Below are 23,044 nucleotides of genomic sequence, written 5' to 3'. Positions count from 1 at the left end.
ACATAATGTTTGTGTTCAATGGCAAAGCCCACAGCGGCCATCCGAATCATGACTGTAGAGGAGGAAGCTGGGTGACACTATGAGAGACCCACAAAGACTGCATAGAGATGGACGGCTCAGCAAAATGTCAATCTCTCACACCGCCTCTGATGAATGTCAACTTTGCTTTGTTTTCACCATAAAAAACAAAAACAAAACTATAATTCCGCAACTTTAAAGGCTCTATATATTCAGGATGGGGGAAGATTTCAATTGCCGGCTGAACGGCTCTCAACATGTCGACTGGCGAGCCGGCGGCCCATAGCTTACTGTGCCCAACAGCGCTAACGGTGCAAACAACTGCAACCGAACCAGTGTTTACCTGAGGGCCCATTAGGGCTGCCGTGATCACAAGACGGTCTCCAGCTTCTATTTACTCCTCTCTCTCTCTCTCTCTCTCTCTCTCTCTCTCTCTCTCTCTCTCTCTCTCTCTCTCTCTCTCTCTCTCTCCTTAAACACATTTGGTCCACTTCCCTTTGACACAGGATATATTGCTCTGAGTTGTGTTGATGTCAATGAACATTTGATGGTGATTTGGAAGTGAAGAGGGACTGATAAAGGGACGTGGGACGGGGACGGGGACGGGGACAGGGGGGAGGCATCTGTTGCCAAAGATGGACCCATTGATTTGAAGGTAACCTGCATGTAACACAGTACTGATTCTGGCTCCTGCTGACAGACAGTACTTGACAGCAGAGCTAATTGCCCATGAAAAAGTGCTCCTTCCACCTCTTTATGGATTTCTACATGTAAATCCTGCCTCTTTACTGCCCCCCCCCCCCCTAAAGTCAATAGAAAGGTGGGAAGATTTTGATACACTTGAGTAAGTTGCGGAAGTATTGTGACCTCAAGTATAATTTGCACGGTTTCATAAAATGCATAAATGTCGATGCTGAAATGAGCTTCGAAGATTCTAAATCCTTTGACGCTACGTTCTTGTGACACGTTATAGACTTTTCTATAATGCGAGAAGGGCTAATAAACGCATTTGATGAATCAAACTGGATCTTAAAGCCATTCGTAGAGCATTGATGACTCATCAATTAGCCATACATCATGAATTCAAAGGCTGGCAGAAGCATTGCCTTTCTGTGATTGGTCCTGGAATATTAGTCGGCACTGTTAATGAAGAATCATTTGTGACCACATACATTCCTCAGCACAAACACACAATCCTGAAGCGTCACTTTCCTTCTATTTGACAGCATAAAAACCTCATAAGCCTCTTCAATGAAGAAGACACACAACGCATCCTTATGAAATATCCCACAATACCCATTTATGCAAACAACGCATATTTAAACTTGAGAAACGACACAGAGTTAGGTATAAGAAATGTATACTATATGTATACACAAATCCTATACATGTGTAACCACTACATGCATATTATTTTTATCATAATACACACATACATGAGTTTCATTATTGTGTAGCGCATTCATGTGTTGATTATTTTCCTGATTCATTGACTTCGATCTGATCAACAGTCCAGACCCAGCAATTTTCACTCGATATTATATTTCATTAATTGTATTATATTAAGATTTAGATAACAGTTCAGACCAGACAATATGTCCGTTTTCTTGACAAATGACTTGTGCGATTAGCTGATTATGAATTTGATGACAGTCTTTTTTTGTAGACTAGTAGCTTCAGCTCTACTTAGATCACACATAAATACTGTACCGTAGAAAACACAGTTTTGCTTCAGCGAGTGAATACTTTCTGTGGAGGTACGTTTGTGTTTTTTGCGTGAATGCTGCAGTAGTAGCAGTATCCTGGTCACGCTACTTGCGTATTACCTTGACCTACCATACGTAATTCATTATAGAAGAAAAAAAAAAAGGGACTCCGACTCACCTCAGCTCTTTGAACGGCTCGGCCCTGACGTGTGGCGTCTCCACCGATTTGCTGAACACGGCTCCTTCGGCCCCTGAAATCACAGAACACGACGTCAGACGGGAGGTCCGCTCCGCCGTCGATAGAACCCACAAACCCCTCCTGTCTGATCAATGGACATAATCTCTGAGACTCCGCCGATCCATACGGCTCTCCAGTGAGCGCGCACGGCCCCCCCCCCCCCCCCGCCCCACTGATAACACTTTGTATGTACTTTTAAACTAAAAAAAATGTATTTCAATCATGAGGGGAAAAAAAAGTAAGTAATAGACTTAAAGCTGCTCAGAGCTTCACTAACCAGGGGCGTGAATATATAGTGCAGGCAATAGGGTAGCACTAGGACCCTTGGGGAGGGGTTGGCGTAGAGAGCGGGTCCTCGAACAACATGTTGGGAAGTAATCAGACACTTGTAAGTACGTCTGTTCGCTTCCTCAGAAATATGGCCTGTGTTCGCAGAATAACTCACAGAACTCGCTTTTTGCCATTTGCCATATATTCCCTCGAAAAGGCAAACCCATCTGCTTCATCATTTTCATTTTTTTGGGGGTAAAATAGTCAGTAGCAATCTTTATTTCTTTTTTTTCTTAGGTATTTTTGTCATGTACAGATATGCAATGATAATGTTATCAATTGTCAAGTTTCTAGGTGATCATGTGACGGGACGATATGATGTGTGTGTGTGTGTGTGTGTATGCATCGTATCTTAGCAACTAGCATGCAGGGCCCGTCATATAAGAGTGCACTGGGGCCCGTTGCCACTATAGTTCAGAACAACGCGATCTCAGAAATATGCTCCCTTTCACTGTGACAGGCCCGTCATTTTTGCTGTTCAGAAGACTGGACTTCAGTCTCTTATTCATGACCTCCCGTGAGGTTAATCTCCATAGCTGTTCACAATAAGCGGCAACAGGACAATGTTCTGTGATAGCAACTTTGATAGTCCAGGTGTATATCGAATCGTATTTCTGTTTGAAATGCCCGTCCCAAATACGTAGCAGAATTATAATGTAGATGCAGAAATCCAAGAACTACAAAAGCAGCCATGATACAGATTACAGAACTGCAGCATGCAATGAAGAGCTACAAAGCTATTAGCACAACGAGAGCAGCACTGGCAGCACGTCCATGCAGCCATTTGCATTTAGTTTCAGCAAATTGTAGAAGCGAGGACTACGGTGTGGTTCGCTTCATGTTGGACGCTAAACACCCTCTTCGCTAATATCCAATAATTACAACTACGTATGCTAGTATTAGCACATTAGCACGTGAGGATGCTAATATAAGCAATCGGCTGAACGAAATGCAACGTGAATTACTTCGCCCACCGGTTGTAAATATCATAGCAAAGAGGTGACTTTACTCCATGCTGTGTAAAAAGCAGTGTGGCCATAAGACATTTAGTCTCGTTAGAAATACATTCACTTTTCCAAACCCAAGTTCGAGTCAAAAGTACAGAGACGTGTTCCGGGTTACTTCACCCCGAAGTACGACTGACATTCCGTCGCTTGTTTGTGACGAAGTGCAAGCTAACAGCATTTAAAAAAACAAAAACAGGAGAAGCAGTCGGCTGGCCCTCAGCCCGAGGCTCTCGCCGTCTCGGCTTGAGTAAACCGGAGCAGTCAGGTACATCAAATCAACAAAGCATCAGGTGCAGATCAATGGCCATGACTAAATGCGTTTGAAAAAACCGTTGGAGGCACTGCAGGGAAGCCGCACATTTCTCACTCCGCGACACACACACACACACACACACACACACACCGAAGCTAAATGGAGGAAAAGCTCCAACTGTGCCGACGGGGAAATATTTGTTGATGTATCGCCCCGATCCTGAGCGATGAAATGCGCGCGTACAGGCGATGCCGACCCACCGCCTCGCTCGACACGTCACACCTTTGACGTCACGTGACCGTCGATCCGCCCCGTGTTCAACGGGGGGGGGGGAAACAGAATGATTTTCCAGTAACAGTGGAGTTGTTGAGTCTCCCATGTTGTCAAAGGACCCCCCCCAAAAAAATAAATCCATATTTAATGATTGAATAGTGCAGAACTAGAGTGTTTTATGGACAGTCAGCATTAACAGCTCTACATTTAAAGTGCTCCAGCTTGTAAACGTGTCCATTGAGTTCAAAATGAGAATAACATGCTGATCCTCAGGGACATGAGAATGGGTGTCACAAACTTTTATAACTTTTTTGAAAACATTAGTTTAGACCCCCCCCCCCCCCCCCCTCTATTCCACCTGTGCGCGCACACACACACACACACACACACACACACACTATGAAAGCTGTTGTACTGATGCCTTTCATAATAAATAATAAGTGGTTCTTTTTATGCCTCGAAATTTAGTCATCGAACCAATTTCTGTATTTTTGTATTATCTTCAAATATGTGATCTGGGGCCACTTCCTCTGTATGAAATAAAAAAAAACTGTTATATATTATTATAGCCAGATAAAGTATCAAAGCACCAGTTAAAATGCACCAGAATACAGGAAATGACATCTACTCTGTTTGCGGTTTCCACTTGTTATATTGTCCCACCGATCTTTCCAACGCCCATGAATGTGAGAGTAGAAACAACATGCTTTACTCAGCTGGTTAATATCTAAACTTAACACACTACAGTATTCGTCTTTTATTTTATTTTGAAAGCATTTCCGACACAAGTGAACAAGTGCATTCAAAGATCCTTCACCGGGCCAACACTGTGATGAAAGGGAATCCTGGAGCTTATAACGACATCGAAGAGTCACCTTTGGAAACGTAGGTCACAGATGCATTTCAGTGATTCAAAAAAGCTCTTGTGGTCTAGATACGGCCACCTAAGTAATATAAGAGAAGTAATAATTGCCAAAACATTGGAAAAAAGACGTCACAACAATGAACAACTGCCTCTTGTTGAAGTCACTCACCAGGACAGATTTAGGTGCGGCGGGACGACTTTGATAAGTTTGTGCATTTTTCAGTGAAACAGGCGTTTAATGTTTCGATGTTTCCCTGATGTTTCGCTGGGATATTTACAACACTCTGGGTTCCTCCGGGGAGCTCTTCATAACGCAGCTCAACCTGTCAACGGAGTCAGGGAAATGAAATATCGATATGCAAAGTGGGGCTTCAGCTGTGGGATGGATACATTTCCTCTTAATGACAACTACAGGTGGAGTCACTTCTGCTCCCTCTCTCTCTCTTTAACTGTATTGAGCTCTTGTCGTTTGTATTATCTGTAAAGATTAACACGTAAAACATACACGCTATGGCGTTGCATATCTGGTAATCACCCAGTTATTTCACCAGCCATATATTTCACAAAGTAAGTATTTTTTTGCAGTGAGCAAATAAGTGCTGTGCAGTTGTGCTTCCTCTGTTTTCTTTTTGAGAAGAGAAACAAAACTGAGGGCTTACTAAAGAAATACAAAAAAAAAAAAGAAAAAAGAAAAAAGAAAAAGCTTTATTCCTTGTAGCTTATGAAAGCCCCGGTGACATTTAAATACCTGTTCAGTCAGTTAGAGCCAGAGTACAAAGAGGAGGATGTAAAGTGAAGTGGAAGCCTCGGTGCGTGTCACTGCCTCTCTCCTGCAGTAAAGTGAGTGAAGATAAAACAGAAGCCTCGCATTAGAAATCGCAGCTCTCAGTCGGAATAAAAAGAACAAAAAAAAAAAGCTCTTTGCTTTGCGTCTGGCTGTCACTCTGCCTTAAATCGCTAGTTTAAAAGATAAAACCAATGTCATTTTATTCATGCCGCCCTTTTTATCGCCCATACAGGAAGTTCTAACGCAGCGATAGTCAGCAGACATTCTTTTAGTGTTTTTTTAAATTTTTTTTATTTTTCATGATAACTTTAATTCTCCTCTACGCAGAAACACAAGAGTTATAATATTTTAGTTATTCGGTGACAAATGATTCTTTTTTTTTTTTTTAAATCAGTTGCTATCTGTAGTTTGGGACGCAATAATAGTACCCATGAATCTCAGCAACTATTTCTGGAGAGATTATACCACACAGATCTAAAAATGCTCTGTGACGCAATCAGAAATAAAAAAAAAACAATAAATCAGCACTATGTTGCTGAATTGGACTGAAATTGATCATACATCCATTAGGGAAGTAATTCAATTAGCTGGAATTAGTTTAACAAAGCCTCTAACTTCATTCTGCTATTATTGTAGATTTTCCACGAAATCAAATCCAGTTCTTCCCTCCTCACCTCCTAATCTGTGTAGCAACACTTCTCACTACATTTTCTGTCAAATATACTTCCACTGCGCTGTTCAGTTTTTTTTTTTTGGATTTTGGCTTGATCGACTCTCCAGCAAATGTGCCGCCACATACCTGCAGACTGTCTTTGCGGTCAGTGTCGTATATGTTGCACGTCGTGCAGAATATTGTGTTTTTACAAGTGGCGGGGGGAAATTTGTGGACCTTGCTGACAAATTTATGTCGCACATTTAAAGTATCTTGGTCACAATTCCGTAATAAAAACTAACGTGAGTTCATTGAATCAATATTTGTATATTAGGTTTATAGAAAATATTATTGGCCAATAGATTGTTACCAGATTTTTTTTAATTCTCAAAACGCAATATCAGTATTGGTCAGTTGTGTTTTAAACATTGATGAAGAGTTTGAAGACTTTTTTTTTTTTTTTTGGAGACTTTTTTTATATTTAAAACATACTTTTCAATAGTACACTGCAAATATACTATCAAAGAATTGTACTTTCTGCAAATATATAAAAAAAAGTATACAAAAGTTACGCTTTCACCTATTTTCAAAAGTTCTACTTTTAACACACTTTGAACTAATTGTGTTTAAGTTGTTCCAATTTAGCACAAAAAACATACTAAATACACTTCAAATTGTCCATAACTACTATTTAATCACAACTATTAATATATTAAGTACAAAACAAGTTGTTCCAAAATAGCACTCTTTAAGTATACTGATGATTAGTAGGGCTTCAAGTATACTCGAGTAGGCTAAGATTAAATATACTTAGCATATTTATTTTTCACCTGGGAAGCCATTTAATCAATAACTGTCACCGATTATTGATATTGTGCCACTGCAGATGCTTATATTTTTGTCTTTATTTGTTTTCAGCAGCGTGAGACGACTCCACCTCTGTGAATAAAACTTGATCTATCTGATTTTCTGATCACAGCCTCCGCATGAATACTGAGCAGACAGCAGCAATACGTCACGCCGCCGACATGTTCATGGACCGGTAGGGGGTTCGGGTGAGGAAATAAATGATGCCGTAAAAGATGAATGTGTCTATGTGAGCAGCTGTGTGTCCGTGTGCATCTGTGTATATGTGAATGTGTGTGTGTGTGTGTGTGTGTGTGTGTGTTTATGAGGCAGTAGTCAGACCAGGGGTGGATATCATCTGTTGTGGCCTGAAGTATCTCAGAGGTGATGAAATAGTGAGATACAGAAGGCACAGAGGAAACTCCCCTCCAGGAATAATTTCAATGATTGGTGGTGGTGGTGGTCCTGGTCCTGGTCCTGGTCCATGCACGAGCAACGATAACCAAACCCTCCCCCCCCCCCCCCCCCCCCCGAAATCCTGCATTCATCTTGATGCATTTCAGTGCGTGACGCCGCACTGCTTTGCTCACATCTTCTCTGCCTACAACAACAGTAGCATGACTGGTGGCAGCCTAAGAGATAATAGTGCACAGATCTTGCATTAGTTTAAAAAAAAAAAAAAAAAAAAAAAAAAAAAAAAAAAAAGAGCCGAGGCGAGACAAAATCCACAAACTTCTATTTATATATTCTGGGTTTCAAAAACAGCGTTATCTCGTTGAACCATGCAGCGTAGCGTTAGTTCAGGCAGAGCGCCGACGCCGTCACATTTGCATCAGCCGCTTCGTTCGCCTTTACTATTACTCAGCTGTTTTGGTTACCAGCTGACCGATAACGTCCAATTGTGCGGGGCGGCCTTCGTAAAAAAAAGAAAAAACGTACCCCGTCATCAGAACCCGACGCTTGGCACTATTACAACCCTCCTCACGTGACCGCAGCGTTCGTGTTGTCGATTAGGATTTAGATCTTTTTTAAAGCGCTCCCTCAAAAAAAGGCAGAGCTTTTTTTTTTTTTTCTGGCAAATTGAACTTTACGGCCTTTTGCTGTAAATGAGCTGTCATTTTCAAACGTTACACACGTTATAATTGGAGCACAGAGTTTGGTTTATTAGGAGTGGGGCCTGCGTGGCCTGGTTTCTGGTTGGACTACGTATTCCGTCAGCTTAAACACGGCAACCATCAACTGAAAAGAAGCTGAAAAGGAGCGTCTGCAAAGCCGTTCCTAGATCCCTCTCAAACGACAATCTCCTGCTTGGAGCGAAAACTTACTCGGCTGCTGGTGATAAAAGTAGGAAGTGAAATCTGTGAGCACAGGTTTGGCTTGACACGATGCTATTAGCAGACAATGCCTGCATTTAATGCATGCCGCAGGCACACCGAAACAAACTTAAGGCAGATCTTACGTGAATAATGGTTAAGAAGGCCGTCTCCATCATCGGCTGCAAACCTGGACAGTCTGGAACAGGTGGTGGAGAGGAGGACACTGAAGAAACTATTATCCATATTGGATAACCAGGACCACCCTCTCCACCACCTACTGCAGGGACAGCGGAGCACTTTCTCCAACAGACTGATCCAGCTCCGCTGTCATAAGGACAGGTACAGGAGAACATTCCTGCCAACTGCTATAAGACTGTATAACAAATCACCTCGGGACAAATCTTTCACTGTTGGTTAAACCTTTGCACTACTGTTTATTTAGTTGATTTAATATTATTCTGTTATTCAATTTCATTGTGTATATAGTGTGCATTTTTTTTTTTTATATATAACATCTTTACTCTATTATAATTGTATATATTGTGTATTGTGACATGTGTATTTTTCTTTTTCTTTATATATAATATTAAGATTTTTATATTAAGATTTTTATACCTGTACTCTATTGCTGCTTGTAACAAAATAATTTCCCCTCGTGGGATCAATAAAGTTAGTATCTATCTATCTATCTATCTATCTATCTATCTATCTATCTATCTATCTATCTATCTATCTATCTATCTATCCATCCATCCATCCATCCATCCATCCATCCATCCATCTATAATATCTTTGTAAAGGCACCGACTGTATATGTATATATTTTTTTTTAATGCACGGACATGTTAAAAAAAGACAGGAAGCACTAATGGGGAAAAAAAACCCACAACCTGCCGGATGTAATTAACCGCCAGTGACATGACTCAAAGTTAAATCCTATTTAATTCACAGATGTAAATGAAGACATGTTTCGGCATGATCACAGTCACGCGGGACCTGAAGCATTTTGGTCAAAGTCGACAGCGGAATGAATCTGCGATTCTGATTGGTTGTCTTCCTTGGAAAAATTGTGGTCCGACTGGACGTCTGACAGCCTGGAAGCCACTGAGAAAATTAAAATCCCACCCTCCAGCTGCTGGTTAAAGCCGATTTGTGATGTTCTGCGTGTTCTGTAGCGATTTCGTGATACGTGTTGCACTCCACTATCATGGAGTACCCTCCGCCTCACCCACCTCTACTGTAAACTGATAATTGCCTACACTTCCCAAGATGGACCCGAGAGAACAAGGTGGTCGTCTGTAACCGTGGACACCAAAAGTAAGCGATTCTTCTGTACAACTTTTATCCAAAATCTCAGGGGAGTATAAAAGCCATTAGAATCCATCCTCTGGGGACCATGAATGGTAATCCATCCAATGGTTATCCAGATGTTTCAGTCTAGACAGAGGTGTCGGATAGAAAACTGACATCACCATCCCACACTAAAATGAACCCCACGGAGCTACGATGGTGTTAACAGTCATCAGAGCAAACTCCTGGAGGAGAATCATCCTCACGACCCGCCGTTTAATATTCATCACATTTAATATTTTCCTCTCTTTCGCCCCGTATTATCTCTCTCTTTCTCATTCCATCATTTGCCCGCTCTGATTTTCTCTGCTCCAGAGTATATATAATAATCTTCCCTTTTTGGAATTGCAGTCAGACTGGAGGTGTAGCCAGCAGCTCTTTCTAATAAATAGCCAGCACCCCCCCCGCTGAGATGCTTTTGCCCTTTCTCCTTTGAATTGTATAAGCAAATCAGGAGCTTTCATTAAGGCGGGGGGGGGGGGGGGGGGGGGGGGGGGCAACTCTCCACCTCAACAGTAAGTTTAGGCTGTCAAATAGAATATACAGCCGGCGGATTAGAGAAAGTAAAGAGAGCGAAGTAAGAGAGATCAAAGTCGGTGCTGAATTTAGAAGGAAAGGGGAGCAAAACTTAGAAAGGGGGAGAGATGTGAGAAACGGAGGGAGAATAGCAGGAAGAACATGTGAGAGAGCAGGCCAGAGAAAAAAAAAAAAAAAAAAAAGGAGGAGGAGAGAGAGAGAGAGAGAAGCTAACTACGGCACCAGCCTGGTGACTAATGGATCTCTCTTTCTCAACTCGAGGACGACTCGTCACACGTACCGCATGCAGCAGGCCGAGTAGGAGAGACGAGACGAGCCACGGACCAAGTTCTCCCAACACTGCAGGTGAATATCAATCACTGGGTCACATCACTCCCTCAACTTCTGCCATTTTTCTTCTTTCCCCCCCCCCCCCCCCCTCGCGCCTAAATATGCTGACAGAGCGCCGAGAGTGAGAGGCGAGCCCCGACAGTGATCGGCGATGCGGCGAGAGCCACTCTAACAATGTGCGGCGTGGCAATCGGGCGACGGAGGATTGCATCACAGCCGTCCACGGCCGTCAGCTGCGGCATCCATCCCAGCGTGCACCGGGCGACGACGAGCTGTCGTTCCCGCGCGGCGATACGACAGCGTGCCGGTGGGGGGGGGGGGGGGCGCGGCTCTCGTCTGGTCATCGTTAGCCGGGGACGCTGTGACGAAAAAGGCCACATTATCCGGACTCCAGGTCTACAGCCTGACCCCAGATCTGTGCGGGACTCTCCTCACCCAGGGCCTCACATTTAAGTGTCTCTTGCTCAGAGTCTGCCACTTATTCATATTTTCGGCAAGCTGTAGTTTATAGCTCAGTTTGTTTTTTTTGCAATTTTGTACTTTGCTGATCGAGTACGCTTGCCTCTATTGGATGTTTCCCATAGAATCGATTCTTGACACACTGAAGTGAATGAATACGGCAATGTCTAACGTATGAAATCAATACGGATATTAATGATTTCTCTTTACTGCGGAAATTTTTGTTCTGAGGAGGTAGAACTACGTCTGACTGTTTGTACCAAGTCAGCCAAAAGTTTTCATTATCTCCATTCTGTTCATCTCTCTCGCTCCACACACACACACACACACACACACACACACACACACACACACACACACACACACACACACACACACGTCCAAACCATCACCGCCATAGTTGAGAGATATGAGCCGGGGCAGCGGTAATCATTCAGGGACAAAGGTGATTAAATTGACTGCCACCTCCACTCGGTCAACCCCCCCCCTCCCCCCCCCGGTCGTCATGAACACAAGAAGGAGAGAAGAAAAGGTGTAGGAGCTCAATCAAACGATGTTCTTTTACACGGCAGTGAACATGTGTCCAGATTTAGATTTCCCCTCCCACACGTGTCACAGAGCCAACACCTTTTCAAATCAAAGCTTCCAATCAAAAAAAGTTCCCTGAGGTTACTTTGCTGTTACTTTGCTGAGGAAAAAAAAAAAAAAAAAACATGTAGCCAATTTGTATTGTACACCCCAGTACAAAGCTACGATAGGGCAATGCCATTCATACCAATGCACTAGTGACTCCTGAAATGGCAATCAGTCAGTCAGTCGGTTCACCACTTTGGTCCGTACGGAAAAAAAAAAATCGAATTACCTGGTGGATGGATTCTAATTGAGTCTGGTACGGACATTCACGGTGCCCACAGGGGACATTGAGGTAACTTTGGTAATCCTCTGACTTTTCATTTAGAAGCATCATTGGGTTGAAATTTCAAATTTTTCCAATACCTGAGAAAACCAATGACCTTCTCATTGTCCTCGGCTGTAATTTGTATTTAGAGCTATTTGATGTCAGCGCGCTAAACGCAGATGGCGGACATAATAAACGTTATACCTGCGATAGAAGCAGGGCTTTAATACTGCTCCTGTAAAGCAAGTTATAGCCTGCTGATTTGAGCATTGAGCTCGTTTCCTTCAAAGACTACAGTCTTGTTTGACTTACCATGACAGACTGTGGTGCAATAGAAGCAGCTCATTTGTGTTTTACTCGCCATTTTCTCTTCACTTTCTATCTATCACAAGAAAAAGAATCCCGAGGACACATCGTTGTCTCCTTGGAGCACCAAAGAACACGTTTGGATGCAGCAGTTTATTTTGAAAATCCCACATTTAAGTGAAGTTTTATTTTGAAAATCCCACATTTAAGTGAAGTTTTATCTTTTAAATGCAAACACAAAAATTGGAAAAAAAAAATGAAAATAAACCCTACATTATAATCCTACTGAAGTCACATGAGATCACACTGCAGTGTAAAAACAGTAAGTGACGTCATGTGTCGCATTACTCTCAGGCGCGAGTGGCAGTAAAACGGACATCGTCTCATCCCCTCGCAGGACAAACACACATAAAGACAAACCGCAGTCCGTCTTTCGATGGGGAAAGTGTGGCGCCGGCATGCGGCTGCAGTCACAGCAGCGCTGACGGGAAAAGACGTCACCGAGCACACGGTGGGTTAACGCGCTTCAATCTCCAACACAGATTGTAAAAGAGAAGTTCAGAGCCTGGACCTTGACGTCCGCCGCGGCTGTCTGTCTCTGTGCGTTTGAAGCCTGCAGCCGGCGGGGCGGCAGTAATGAAGTCCTGAGCCTCTAATGGGAAAGAATGATGGTGAGCAGGGACGTTTGATATTCCTCTGCAAATAGGCCTGCCGGGGACGTCGACTTGAAGAGTGTTCGGGCCGAGCTGATTAGCAAGGCAGCGAGAGTGTGTGTGTGTGTGTGTGTGTGTGTATTTTTAAGCTCATTTCAGGTCATTTATTTGCACATTGTGCATCTTGAAAATAACATATACATGAAGTAGTTTCGGAACGCTCGCAGCAAAACAAATTCGATAAGTCTGATGAGTCCGTTTCAACGCGGCTGCAGCCGATATAAATGTCCACTTTCATCCGTCTTGCTCGACTACAAAAGACACTTTAACAGGAGCAGAGTGAAGACGAGTTACATATTCAATAAAAAAAGAAGAATGAAAAGTAGAATCTCTGAAGCTGTCGCTCACGGATTACAGGGCTGTGCATTAGCAATAATGGATATACGATACGGTATCATGATACAGGGGTTACAATTCAATATTACTGCGATACCGTAAGCAAGCCGATTTCATATTTTCAGGGTCCCCTTAAGAAGGGGAATCTCTATGCAAGCAGCGTTTGTTGTGGAAGAACTTGACTAGCCTGAAAAGAACACTGACCTCAACACCATCCAACACCTTGTTTTTTGGGATGAACCGGGGACAGCGATTGTGAGCAAGACCCGATCACCCCAACAGTGAGCGTTGGACCTCGCTAGTGCTCTTTTCGGCTGTATGGGAGCAACTCCCCCCGCAGCCAGGTTCAAACATGTGGCAGAACAACTGTAACCTGAAACAGTGGTTGTTACAGCTGCAGATCGATGTCCTTGGTTTTGGAATTACATGTTCAACAAGCACATGTTTGGGTTTCAACATGCTTTTGTCCACGTACTTTGGACCATATGGTGTCATGTTTAATGAGCAAAAAAAAAAAACCCCGTCAAAAGTTGTTTATGTCTGTTTGTTATTATTGGAATAAATATCTGATATTCACTCGACATCTATAACGTGTTTTTTTTTTTTTCCCCCATTCTGGAGAGACTGAATAGGTTGACAAGCAGCCGATCAGTCGCATCACACGCCGTACCGTAATGTGGGAATAGTGTCTTTTATTGTTTTTTCCGGTTAAATATTCTGGCAGCGATGTCTAAACCAAGTTGAGCAGCGGCGTGCGTCGACATCTATTTAAGGCCGCATGTGGAAGCCAGGCTCACGCATGAGTAAACTATTTCAGAATTACTTTTAGACTTCAAAAATAAACCCAAAGCAGGAACACCATATAATCAGGGACTGATACAATGGACGAAAAAAAAAAAAACTGATTTAAAATCGATGTTTATTCATCAAAAAGTCCATCAAAAGGTATACGATTGGCGAACTGTCGTAGCGAACCGGTGCTCCGTGCACAGGAGACGAAGGGAGGCGGCAGTTTGACATTGAAACAGCAGAAATCGTGGAAGCAGTGTCATTTGTCACCTCGTATTTTAATTTAAGTATTACACTTTAATGTTACGGCTCATTAACTATGACTGGTATATACTTCACATCAGTGCGAAGGCATTTTCCAAAGCAAACTAAGTTGATGATTGATATCCTACCTTCCACTCATTTAGCTACAGTGTTAAAAATCAACTCACACGTTTTAGTACTTAATCCATCCGAAGTGACACTTTAGACACCGTTATTTTTCAAATCCCGCCTATATATACGTTCACATCTCCGCACACCTGACCAATCGCTGCAGAAAGTGCTCCGTTTTGGAAAGTAAAACATTTTAAAAAACGCAGCTCAACACGTCAACACGTTTCCAATCCCACTGCTTCGAATCCAGAGGCGTGGTCGGTGACACGAAGTTTGAAAATACGACTCATTACATTACGTTACATTACAGTCATTTAGCAGACGCTTTTATCCAAAGCGACTTACAATAAGTGCATCAACATTGGTAATCAAAAGAACTACTAGTCACCAGAAGTCATAAGTACATTTTCCTTTTCCAAACAAGCATCTAAGAGCATGAAGCAGAGCATAACTCAGAGCCAAAGTACAGAAACAAAGAAAAACAGTTAGTACTATAAGTAATACGAATACAATAAGTGCAACAAGCTAGTATGAATACAATAAGCGCTAAGTGGAAGGCTCGGGGTAGCACTTCCTGAAGAGGTGGGTCTTCAGCCTGATGAAAGATGGGCAGCGACTCCGCTGTCCTGACGTCAGTGGGGAGTTCATTCCACCACTGTGGGGCCAGGACAGAAAACAGCCGTGACCGGGTCGATCGGCCGCCGGGACCTCTGAGCGACGGGTCGACCGATCGCCCCGAGGCAGCAGAGCCAAGTGGTCGGGCGGGGGTGTAAGGCTTGACCATGGCCTGGAGATAGGAAGGAGCTGTTCCTTTCACTGCCCTGTATTCTAGCACCAGAGTCTTAAACTGGATGCGAGCTCTTACAGGGAGCCAGTGTAGAGAACGGAGAAAGGAAGTTGTGTGGGAGAACTCGGGGCGATTGAACACCAGGCGAGCTGCGGCTTTCTGGACAAAGCTCCAGAGGTCTGATGGCCGACGCCGGGGCTCCGGCGAGTAGAGAGTTGCAGTAGTCCAGGCGGGAGATGACAAGAGCCTGGACGCCCTTCCAGCATTAGTTCTGGACGTGTCAGACGTCTTACATCCATACAGCGTCTTCCCAAAGTAAACTTTCAACGTAGGTTTACTCATTTTAGGTTTACCTGGTTAGGTTTAAACTAAGTCTGTTTGTTCTGTAACTTGCGGCGTTCGTTAATTAAGTAAGTTACCGGACAAAAGTACGAGTTTTTAGTTAGTTTCACGCAAGACACGGACAGTGGTCTCCTGGGTTAACGTCTGGGTCTAACCCAACCGTCCACATACACCTCTCCTACACTGACTTTCTTTGCTCTTCATGCTATGACAGTCGCTTTGCCTGTCTAACACTAACGTGGATGGGTTTACATTGGAGTCAGTTGGAAGCCTGCTGCGCCCCCCTACAGTTGCTAAAGGGTGCAGAACAGAAGAGTCCCAGTCTCTCACCAACGGGTGCCCCAGTCCGACCCACCTGACAGGGGGTTTAAGACGCTGTCAGAACCAACAAGAACTTCATGTACTAAGGCCCGCAGGGTTCTTCACCGGAGGAAAAGATGGATTTCCGATCTGGCACGATGAAGACATGCGGTTAAATGTAAATGTTAGTGTATAAAATTGATTCTGGGTTTCATCAAGACGTAAGACACGGGAAACTACGACTGACACAATGATCTTTTTTTTTTTTTTTTTTTTTTTTTTTATGTGCGACTTTCCACACCTTGCAGGTCACGCATCGGACAGACTACTTTATTTGTGGCAATGTTCTCAAAAGCCGTTAATGGTTACAGAGGGAACCATTACCAGCGCTTCCTTTCATGTGCCTCTTAACTGCGGCGTAATCAGTCCTCATCTGCTGCTCAGTCGATGAGGAGCCGGCAGACTCGGATCGATGCGGCCCACCTGCGTTCACGCGCCGCTCGCTCTCCTTCCTCTCGCCGCCCTCCTCGCTCTCTGTTTGCCTCGTAAACATGTACAAACAGACGGCATGAGGGATCGATAAAAACCCATCCTGGAGGTTTTATTTTCGACTTCCTCCAAAATATTACGCCTCCTCCTTTCAAATTATTTCATCAGTGCGTTTCCCAAATTTGACCTCGGTGGTAATCTTACTTTCTTCCTCTATATTTCGTCTTTCCCTTTTTGTTTCCTTCCCAACTTCCTTCCTTTTCTCCTACCTAATATTTATAACCTAGTCTCATTTCCTTCCACTCTTTCCTTTATCCTCCCTCCCCAAAGAGCCTTCTTCCCTCCATTGCCTTTCCTAGTTTTCTCCTCACCTCCCTCATTTTCTTCCTCTAATGCTCTATCTCACCTTTTTAATCCTTCCATTCTTCCATACCTCCTTTCATTAATTTGACCCCTCACTGTTTTCTTTTTTTTTTTCCTTTCTGGTTCTCTTCATCTCTACCTTTGTTCTTCCTTTTATGGTTCCTTCCTTACTTCTTTCACTCTCCAATACCATTTTCACCTATTTCCTCACCCTCACTCTTCATCTCTCTCTCTCTCTCTCTCTCTCTCTCTCTCTCTCTCTCTCTCTCTCTCTCTCGTATTCTTCTTCCCTTGTTTACCCTTTATTTTCTTTCCTACTTGCCTCCTTCCTCGACTCTCCTCTCCTGTCTTCATTTAGCTTCCCTCTGTCTCCCTCCCTTCATTTTCACGCTCTCTCCATTCCTTACCACTTAATTTTCTTTTCTTTTTCTGCCTTTTTACTATTTCCACGATTTGGTCTTTTACTGGACCGTTCCTTTTCCCTCATTTACTTCCGGCTTCTGTTCTCATTTCACTCATCCCTCTTACCCATCCTCTGTCCTCATTTCATTCCTTTCCTCTCACTCAGCGTTTCTTCCTTCATTCCCTGCCTCCCTCCATTATTTTTAACGCCCCATTCCTTTACTCCAGTTCCTGCTTCTGCATCTCTCTCTCTCTCTTTCTCTCTCTCTCTCTCTCTCTCTCTCTGCCCTCCATGCTCCCTTTCTTCTTCTGTACATCTTCCCTTTGGTCCTCCTTTCCTCCCTCACCTCCCCTCCTGTCCTCGTTTCTCTGTTCCTTTCCTCTGCCTCATTTCTTTTCCCTTTCAGATTCCTTCCCTCTCTCTCGTCCCTCCCTCAGTGTTTTTGTCGTCCGCGGCTGAGATCAATCAGAAACTTATGAAGCATGCAGCAGGATAAATCCGTTGTGTTTGGAGGCCTCATGAAGATTCACTTAATGGTATTTCATGTAGGCGAGCGAGTGCTACTGATAAGGAACAGCAGCATCGGAGAGCGAGAGTGAAAGAGAAGAAAACTGGGGTGAGGAAGAGGAGGAGGAGAGGAAAACAGGGGCAGAGAGAGAGAAATGTGTCGGATAAAGAAAAGCGCCCCGGGTGAGGAGAGTAAATAAAACAAAAGTAAAATTGGAGAAGAAAGATTAACAGTCTTTATAAACCCAATAAGATAGCATTCACACTGGAATTCCAGGCCATCTGCTACGCCGAGACATTATTTTGTTTACCCAGACCAGAGCCAGTGGTGGTGGGTAAACTATGGGTATTATGGAGAAAATAATGTATTATGAAAGAATTGCAGCCAGGGGGGGGGGGGAACCAGTTTTTTTGCAGTGGTATTTGTACCCTAACCCGTTCTCACTCCTATCTCGTCAAATACCAAATTAACCCACCCGTGTCTTTATCAGACGCTCAGAGCAACCGTCGCAGTACGAAGCGCTGGACGGTGGACGGCTCAGACGACCACAGGACTTTCACTGAGGAGACCGCTGTTCCTGTCCGCTGAGAAACCATTGTTAGTCCGAGCGTGTTGCGTAGCAGCATATATGTAGAGGCCAATGTGACTGTGTACGAATACAGAGAGTGAAATACTGCTACTGCTGCTCGGATTACACCCGTTAGATCAAGTAATTTATTGCTCACAAGGTCATGGAGCATAAATTGATGTGGGAGTTCATAAAAAAAAAAAAAAAAGCCTTTAAAATTAAAAAACGAGGGAAGGGCATGCTGCTGCTGCTGCTGCTGATGATGGTATCACCACGTTTGGTTTCTCCACTGATTTATGCAGCTACCGTCCCCCGAAAGACACCGTAGTTAATCCGTTGGCGTCTGACCGGGTGAGAGTGAAAAGCGAAATCTCATTTGATCGGAAAACAAAAAGCTTTAGAAAGAAAACTTTATTAATATATAAGAACTAATGTAAGTCCTTGTATTAACTATCAAACAATGGTTTAAATTGTGATGTCGGAAACTTGACAAAGCCGCAATCGCGACCTGTGACCTGTTTCTTCATTCTAATCATCAACATCATTATATTAAATTTAAAAAAAGTATTAATTTACCAACACGCAATACCGCAGTGAATTCAGCAATGATGAACTGCATTCCTACGATCACATAAGACATACGTATTTACACAAGTACAACAAAAAAAAAAACATGGTTTAAAACAAATTTAATTACAACTTTATGAACAGAATCTATTTAAATTATTACGATTATTGCGCCGACACACTACAGATGAAACACACACACACACACACACACAGTAACCAGTATCATATTCATGCTATATAGTTATATCAAACTGCTGTTTCATGCTTGTTTCATGCTCGTTTCAGCTCAGAGAGAGTTCCGCACAGAGAAGCTCCGTTTCTCTCCAGACGGTCGGTCAGGTGACGCGGCAGCCGAGCTTGCTGGAGGAGATGACGGCGGCGGGGTTAGAACCACTGTGGAAGCACTGCTGTATGCTTTCTATTAGGTCTACAACCCAACCAGCCATCTGTTCCAAAAACCTTCCCCTGGGAGACCACAACTACAGCAGCCACCTTAAACGGCCCTTCACCAGCGCTGTCAGCCCTCCCTCCAAACACACACACACACACACACACACAGAAACAAAACACTCTGATTTACATTAATAAGATTGTGTGTGCGTATTTACAATGTGTCATTATGTTGAGCTGTAATAATAAGCATGTTCAACGCCACAAACTGGGGGGGAAAAAAAAATATGTTGCAAGCATAACCTGTACCGCTACAACCGACGAGAAACTACAAAATGTGCAAAAAGTCAAGCGACTTTTAGCTTCGGTGAGTTCCTCCTTCTTATTACACTCGGATGCTTACTTTCCTTCCATTAATGCTATCTTTTTTTTTTTTTTTTTTTTCCCCCACCATCAGACATTTTGTGGAACAGCGGGAGAATAAGAACAATCGTAGCAATTTCCGTACCTAAAACATCTCCCCTTCATTTAATTCCACGACTGCTATTAGCTTCCAGCCAGATAAAGAGAGTAAACGCCGTCGCCTCATCCTCTGGATTAAAGAACCTCCCGCGAGTCGCTGCTGAAACGTTTTTTGCTCCGGGTGGCCCAACGCTGGGAAATTGGTGCCATCCGTCCTGGCTGTGGTTTGCGTCTCCACTCATTTACCAACAAAATGACATAAATCTGTAACCGAAGGAAGACGCAGGAGCCGCTGACAGTACGCAGCTTCAGGTCATGTTGCTCACACAGCAGTTCCCTCACTTAAGTCTCTGTATAATTTTAGTTTGTATATATATATATATTGCCCAATATCACAGACAACAAATTTGCCCGATGTTGCTTTAAAATCTGTACAATATACGAAACCCTCTCTCTCTCTCTCTCCTTAGACCTCTCCCATCCTTCATTTTCCTTTCCTTTCCTCACCTCTTCCCCTATCTCCTACCTTCTCAAAAAGCTCTCCTGAATGTCAAATCTTCCGTCTCCCTCCCACCTTTCTCTCTCCATTTGTTTCCACCTCACCTTTTCTTTCCTTTCCTTTCTGTCTTCGTAGTTATTTCTTCCTAATAACTGCGGTGATTAAACCCAGGGAGGTCGAGAAAGAGGAGGAGGATGAAGGTGCGGGTTGGACTTGGAAGCTGATGAGGGTCAGGGGCTGGACGGGGGGGGGCCCACAGGCTTTAGTCTCACAACGGGACAGTGAGATTGCAAAATTCATCACGAGATGCATTCCGCTCTCCTCCGTCTCATTACGGCAGGTCAAAGAGAGCCGGAGGAGGATCTGGGCTGAACGGAGCAAAACGAGCCACTGGACACATTTAACAAGTAGGGGGGGGGGGGGGGGGGGGGGGGGGGGGGGGGGGGGGAGCCTGCAGCGCTAACGGACGATTAAAATCCTCAAATGACAAGAACTCAGCTTCAGTCAAACGTGGCGTCATTCCAAACGAGGAGGGTGTGTTTTGAACAACGGGAGATGCGACATATTGACTGACGATTCCTTTTAAAAGCCTCTTATTCTTTCGTTTAGTTCGCTTATTGAGGCCGTAACTCCAGCAACGCAGCGCGCGCCGTATTGCATATTGCGCAACCTTGTTGTAAGACCAACACATTAGGCTGGCGGCCTTCATCGGGGTAATCTAGTGCAATTCTCTGACCCTGGTCTCGTTTGAAGTCCTCTAGCCATGATGATAAGGCTTTTTTTTTTTTTTTTTTTAGCATTGCACGTTAATGAAGCCCTGTGCCTTGACTTTTCAGGAAATGAACTACCCTTTATTGTTGCCTGATGATTGCCTTTGCCTATTTCGTCATGATATGGCCTCCTGTGTGGTAGGAGTCATTTTGAGGTGTTTCTGTTTGAAGGTAAAACGTATTCTTCATTTCACAGCTCTTGCTTTTGTAATGACTGTGTTGTTCCTGGGGTTCGGTTTCACCCTTGAATCTCTGCATTTTTTTTGTGTATAAAGGACGGAATCCAGGACTCGATCGGACTCCAACGCTCAACTCGTCCACGAAATTCTCCATTTTCCGATGTTAAAGTCAGGGGTTTTATTTACGTCCGTCAGGTGTTTATTTTCCTTTTTTTAAATGCTAATTCATGAATACATTCATTCGTCAATGAATAAAGAACAGCGTCGTGTATCTTGATGCTGCTTATTGAACGCAGTGAAACAAAACCAATGCACGTTTTTGAGCACTTGCCCTGTGTCCAGGCTGAATTTGCTTTTTGTTAAATCCTCGCTGCGTATTCCTCCAATTCAATCAGTGCCTGTTGAAATGATAATGAGAGAGCCATATGGCAGACACAAATGAGGGCAAATGACAAGCAGCGGATTAGTTACACAACAACAACGACAACAAAAAGAAGGATCCATCCTGACAATTAGAACGCGACGTGGAGGTGGGACGACTGGTGTTTGTCTTGTTTCGTGTTCGCCTTCCTGCGTGCGCATTAATCGGCGTCTCCGCAGCTCTTCAAGTCAACAAGAGAGACGCGCGGCGGTGACAATGAGAGCTTCTCAACCTCGGGGTCGGGATCCAATTTTGTAGTCACTCGATACGGTTTGATCTTCCAACCATTTGCAACCATCTGTTTCACGCACAAAAAAAAAACAACTGGAATCGTCGACTCGTGGTCGTATGCCTCCGTAAACCAGTTGGAGTTTACGTCCACGTCTTTTCACAATGTCATCATTTAATTTGTGTAAAATTGTCATAATTAGCACGTCAATTCCAAGGAAAATATTTTGAGGAAATATTGACCTTTGACCACCAAATTTGAATCAGCTCAGTTCAGTCCATTGTGCCAAAATTCCATTCATGTTTCTGTACTAACTCGTTCATATTTTGCTCGATTTATTCACGACAGAATAACAGAAATATCTCATGATCTATGTCAGTCAACAACATCACAGTCTTACACATGTACAACACAGGCGACTCCAGAGGAACCATATCGTAGTGGACCTGTTATCCCCCCCTTTCTTCCTCTTTACCATATGGACAGGCCATAGATGACAGCGAAAGTCACCTTAAAATAAGCTCAGCCATCAGTGTTGAGAGAATGGCATCATGGCTGTCGGTTATGCTTCCATGCTAGATGTTACGACTGCATTAGCGCTAACTGCACTCTCTTTCTCTCGCGCACAGATGGCCCATTACGTGTTGGGAGGGGGGGGCATGAAGACAGAGAGGACATTACACTCCTCAACGTTCGACTAGGACGCCGACTGCCTGTCACTGACATAGAAGTGCTTTTTGGAAAAACAAAACAATGCCAGCCGGGGATCTCAGCAAACAAACTTCGCCAGGGGAAGAAAAAAAGAAAAGCGTCTCGTTTGTCAGGGTCGATGCCAGCTGAGGGGGGGGGGGGGGGGGGGGGAGAGAGAGCGCCTTCCCTCCCCGTCATGCTTACAATCTAATCTGGCTTCATGACCGCTGGCGACCGGATTTACGTCGGCCATGAAACAAGGCTGCGGGAGATGTCCTCGAACCCTGAAGCCAGCCAGGTGTGAGGGACACAAACACACACACACACACACACACACGTACAGAACCTGTGACTAAACGTCCATTGGGGGGGGGGGGGGGGGGGGGGGGGTTGTTCTAAAGACAAGTGAAGCTACCATGCTCCGGTAGCGGTAATCAAGGGATGTGCTTTCAACGCGCAAGCATACATCTCCAAAACTCCCATGGGTTTAACAAGTGTCTCCTCAGTTCGCCACTCATTTTAATGGTCTGCTTGAAAGCCAATGCAGTAGAGATGAACAGTTGTAACACACACAGACACACACACACACACACACACACACACACACACACACACACACACACACACACACACAAACACAGATCAGTAGTTGCTGCAGTGACTGGGGTTTAATGGATTCTTCATCATCTC

The 23,044-nt window shown here is 43.9% G+C and overlaps 1 protein-coding gene across 1 annotated transcript in view; it reads right to left on the bottom strand.

Annotated features, from left to right (window-relative positions):
• The window catches only part of sgcd (sarcoglycan, delta (dystrophin-associated glycoprotein)), a 66,107-nt gene that overhangs the window by 22,118 nt on the left and 20,945 nt on the right, over positions 1-23,044 (bottom strand). The window contains exon 4 of the mRNA XM_068716628.1: positions 1,903-1,975. Within this exon, the coding sequence (XP_068572729.1) occupies positions 1,903-1,975 (73 nt within the window). The remainder of the gene's footprint in view (positions 1-1,902; positions 1,976-23,044) is intronic.

Source organism: Cebidichthys violaceus, unplaced genomic scaffold, assembly GCF_023349555.1.
Source record: "Cebidichthys violaceus isolate CVI_PGR_0920_01 unplaced genomic scaffold, fCebVio1.0.p SCAF_20, whole genome shotgun sequence".
Taxonomy (NCBI): domain Eukaryota; kingdom Metazoa; phylum Chordata; class Actinopteri; order Perciformes; family Stichaeidae; genus Cebidichthys; species Cebidichthys violaceus.
This window is presented reverse-complemented; position numbering and strand designations above follow the sequence as displayed.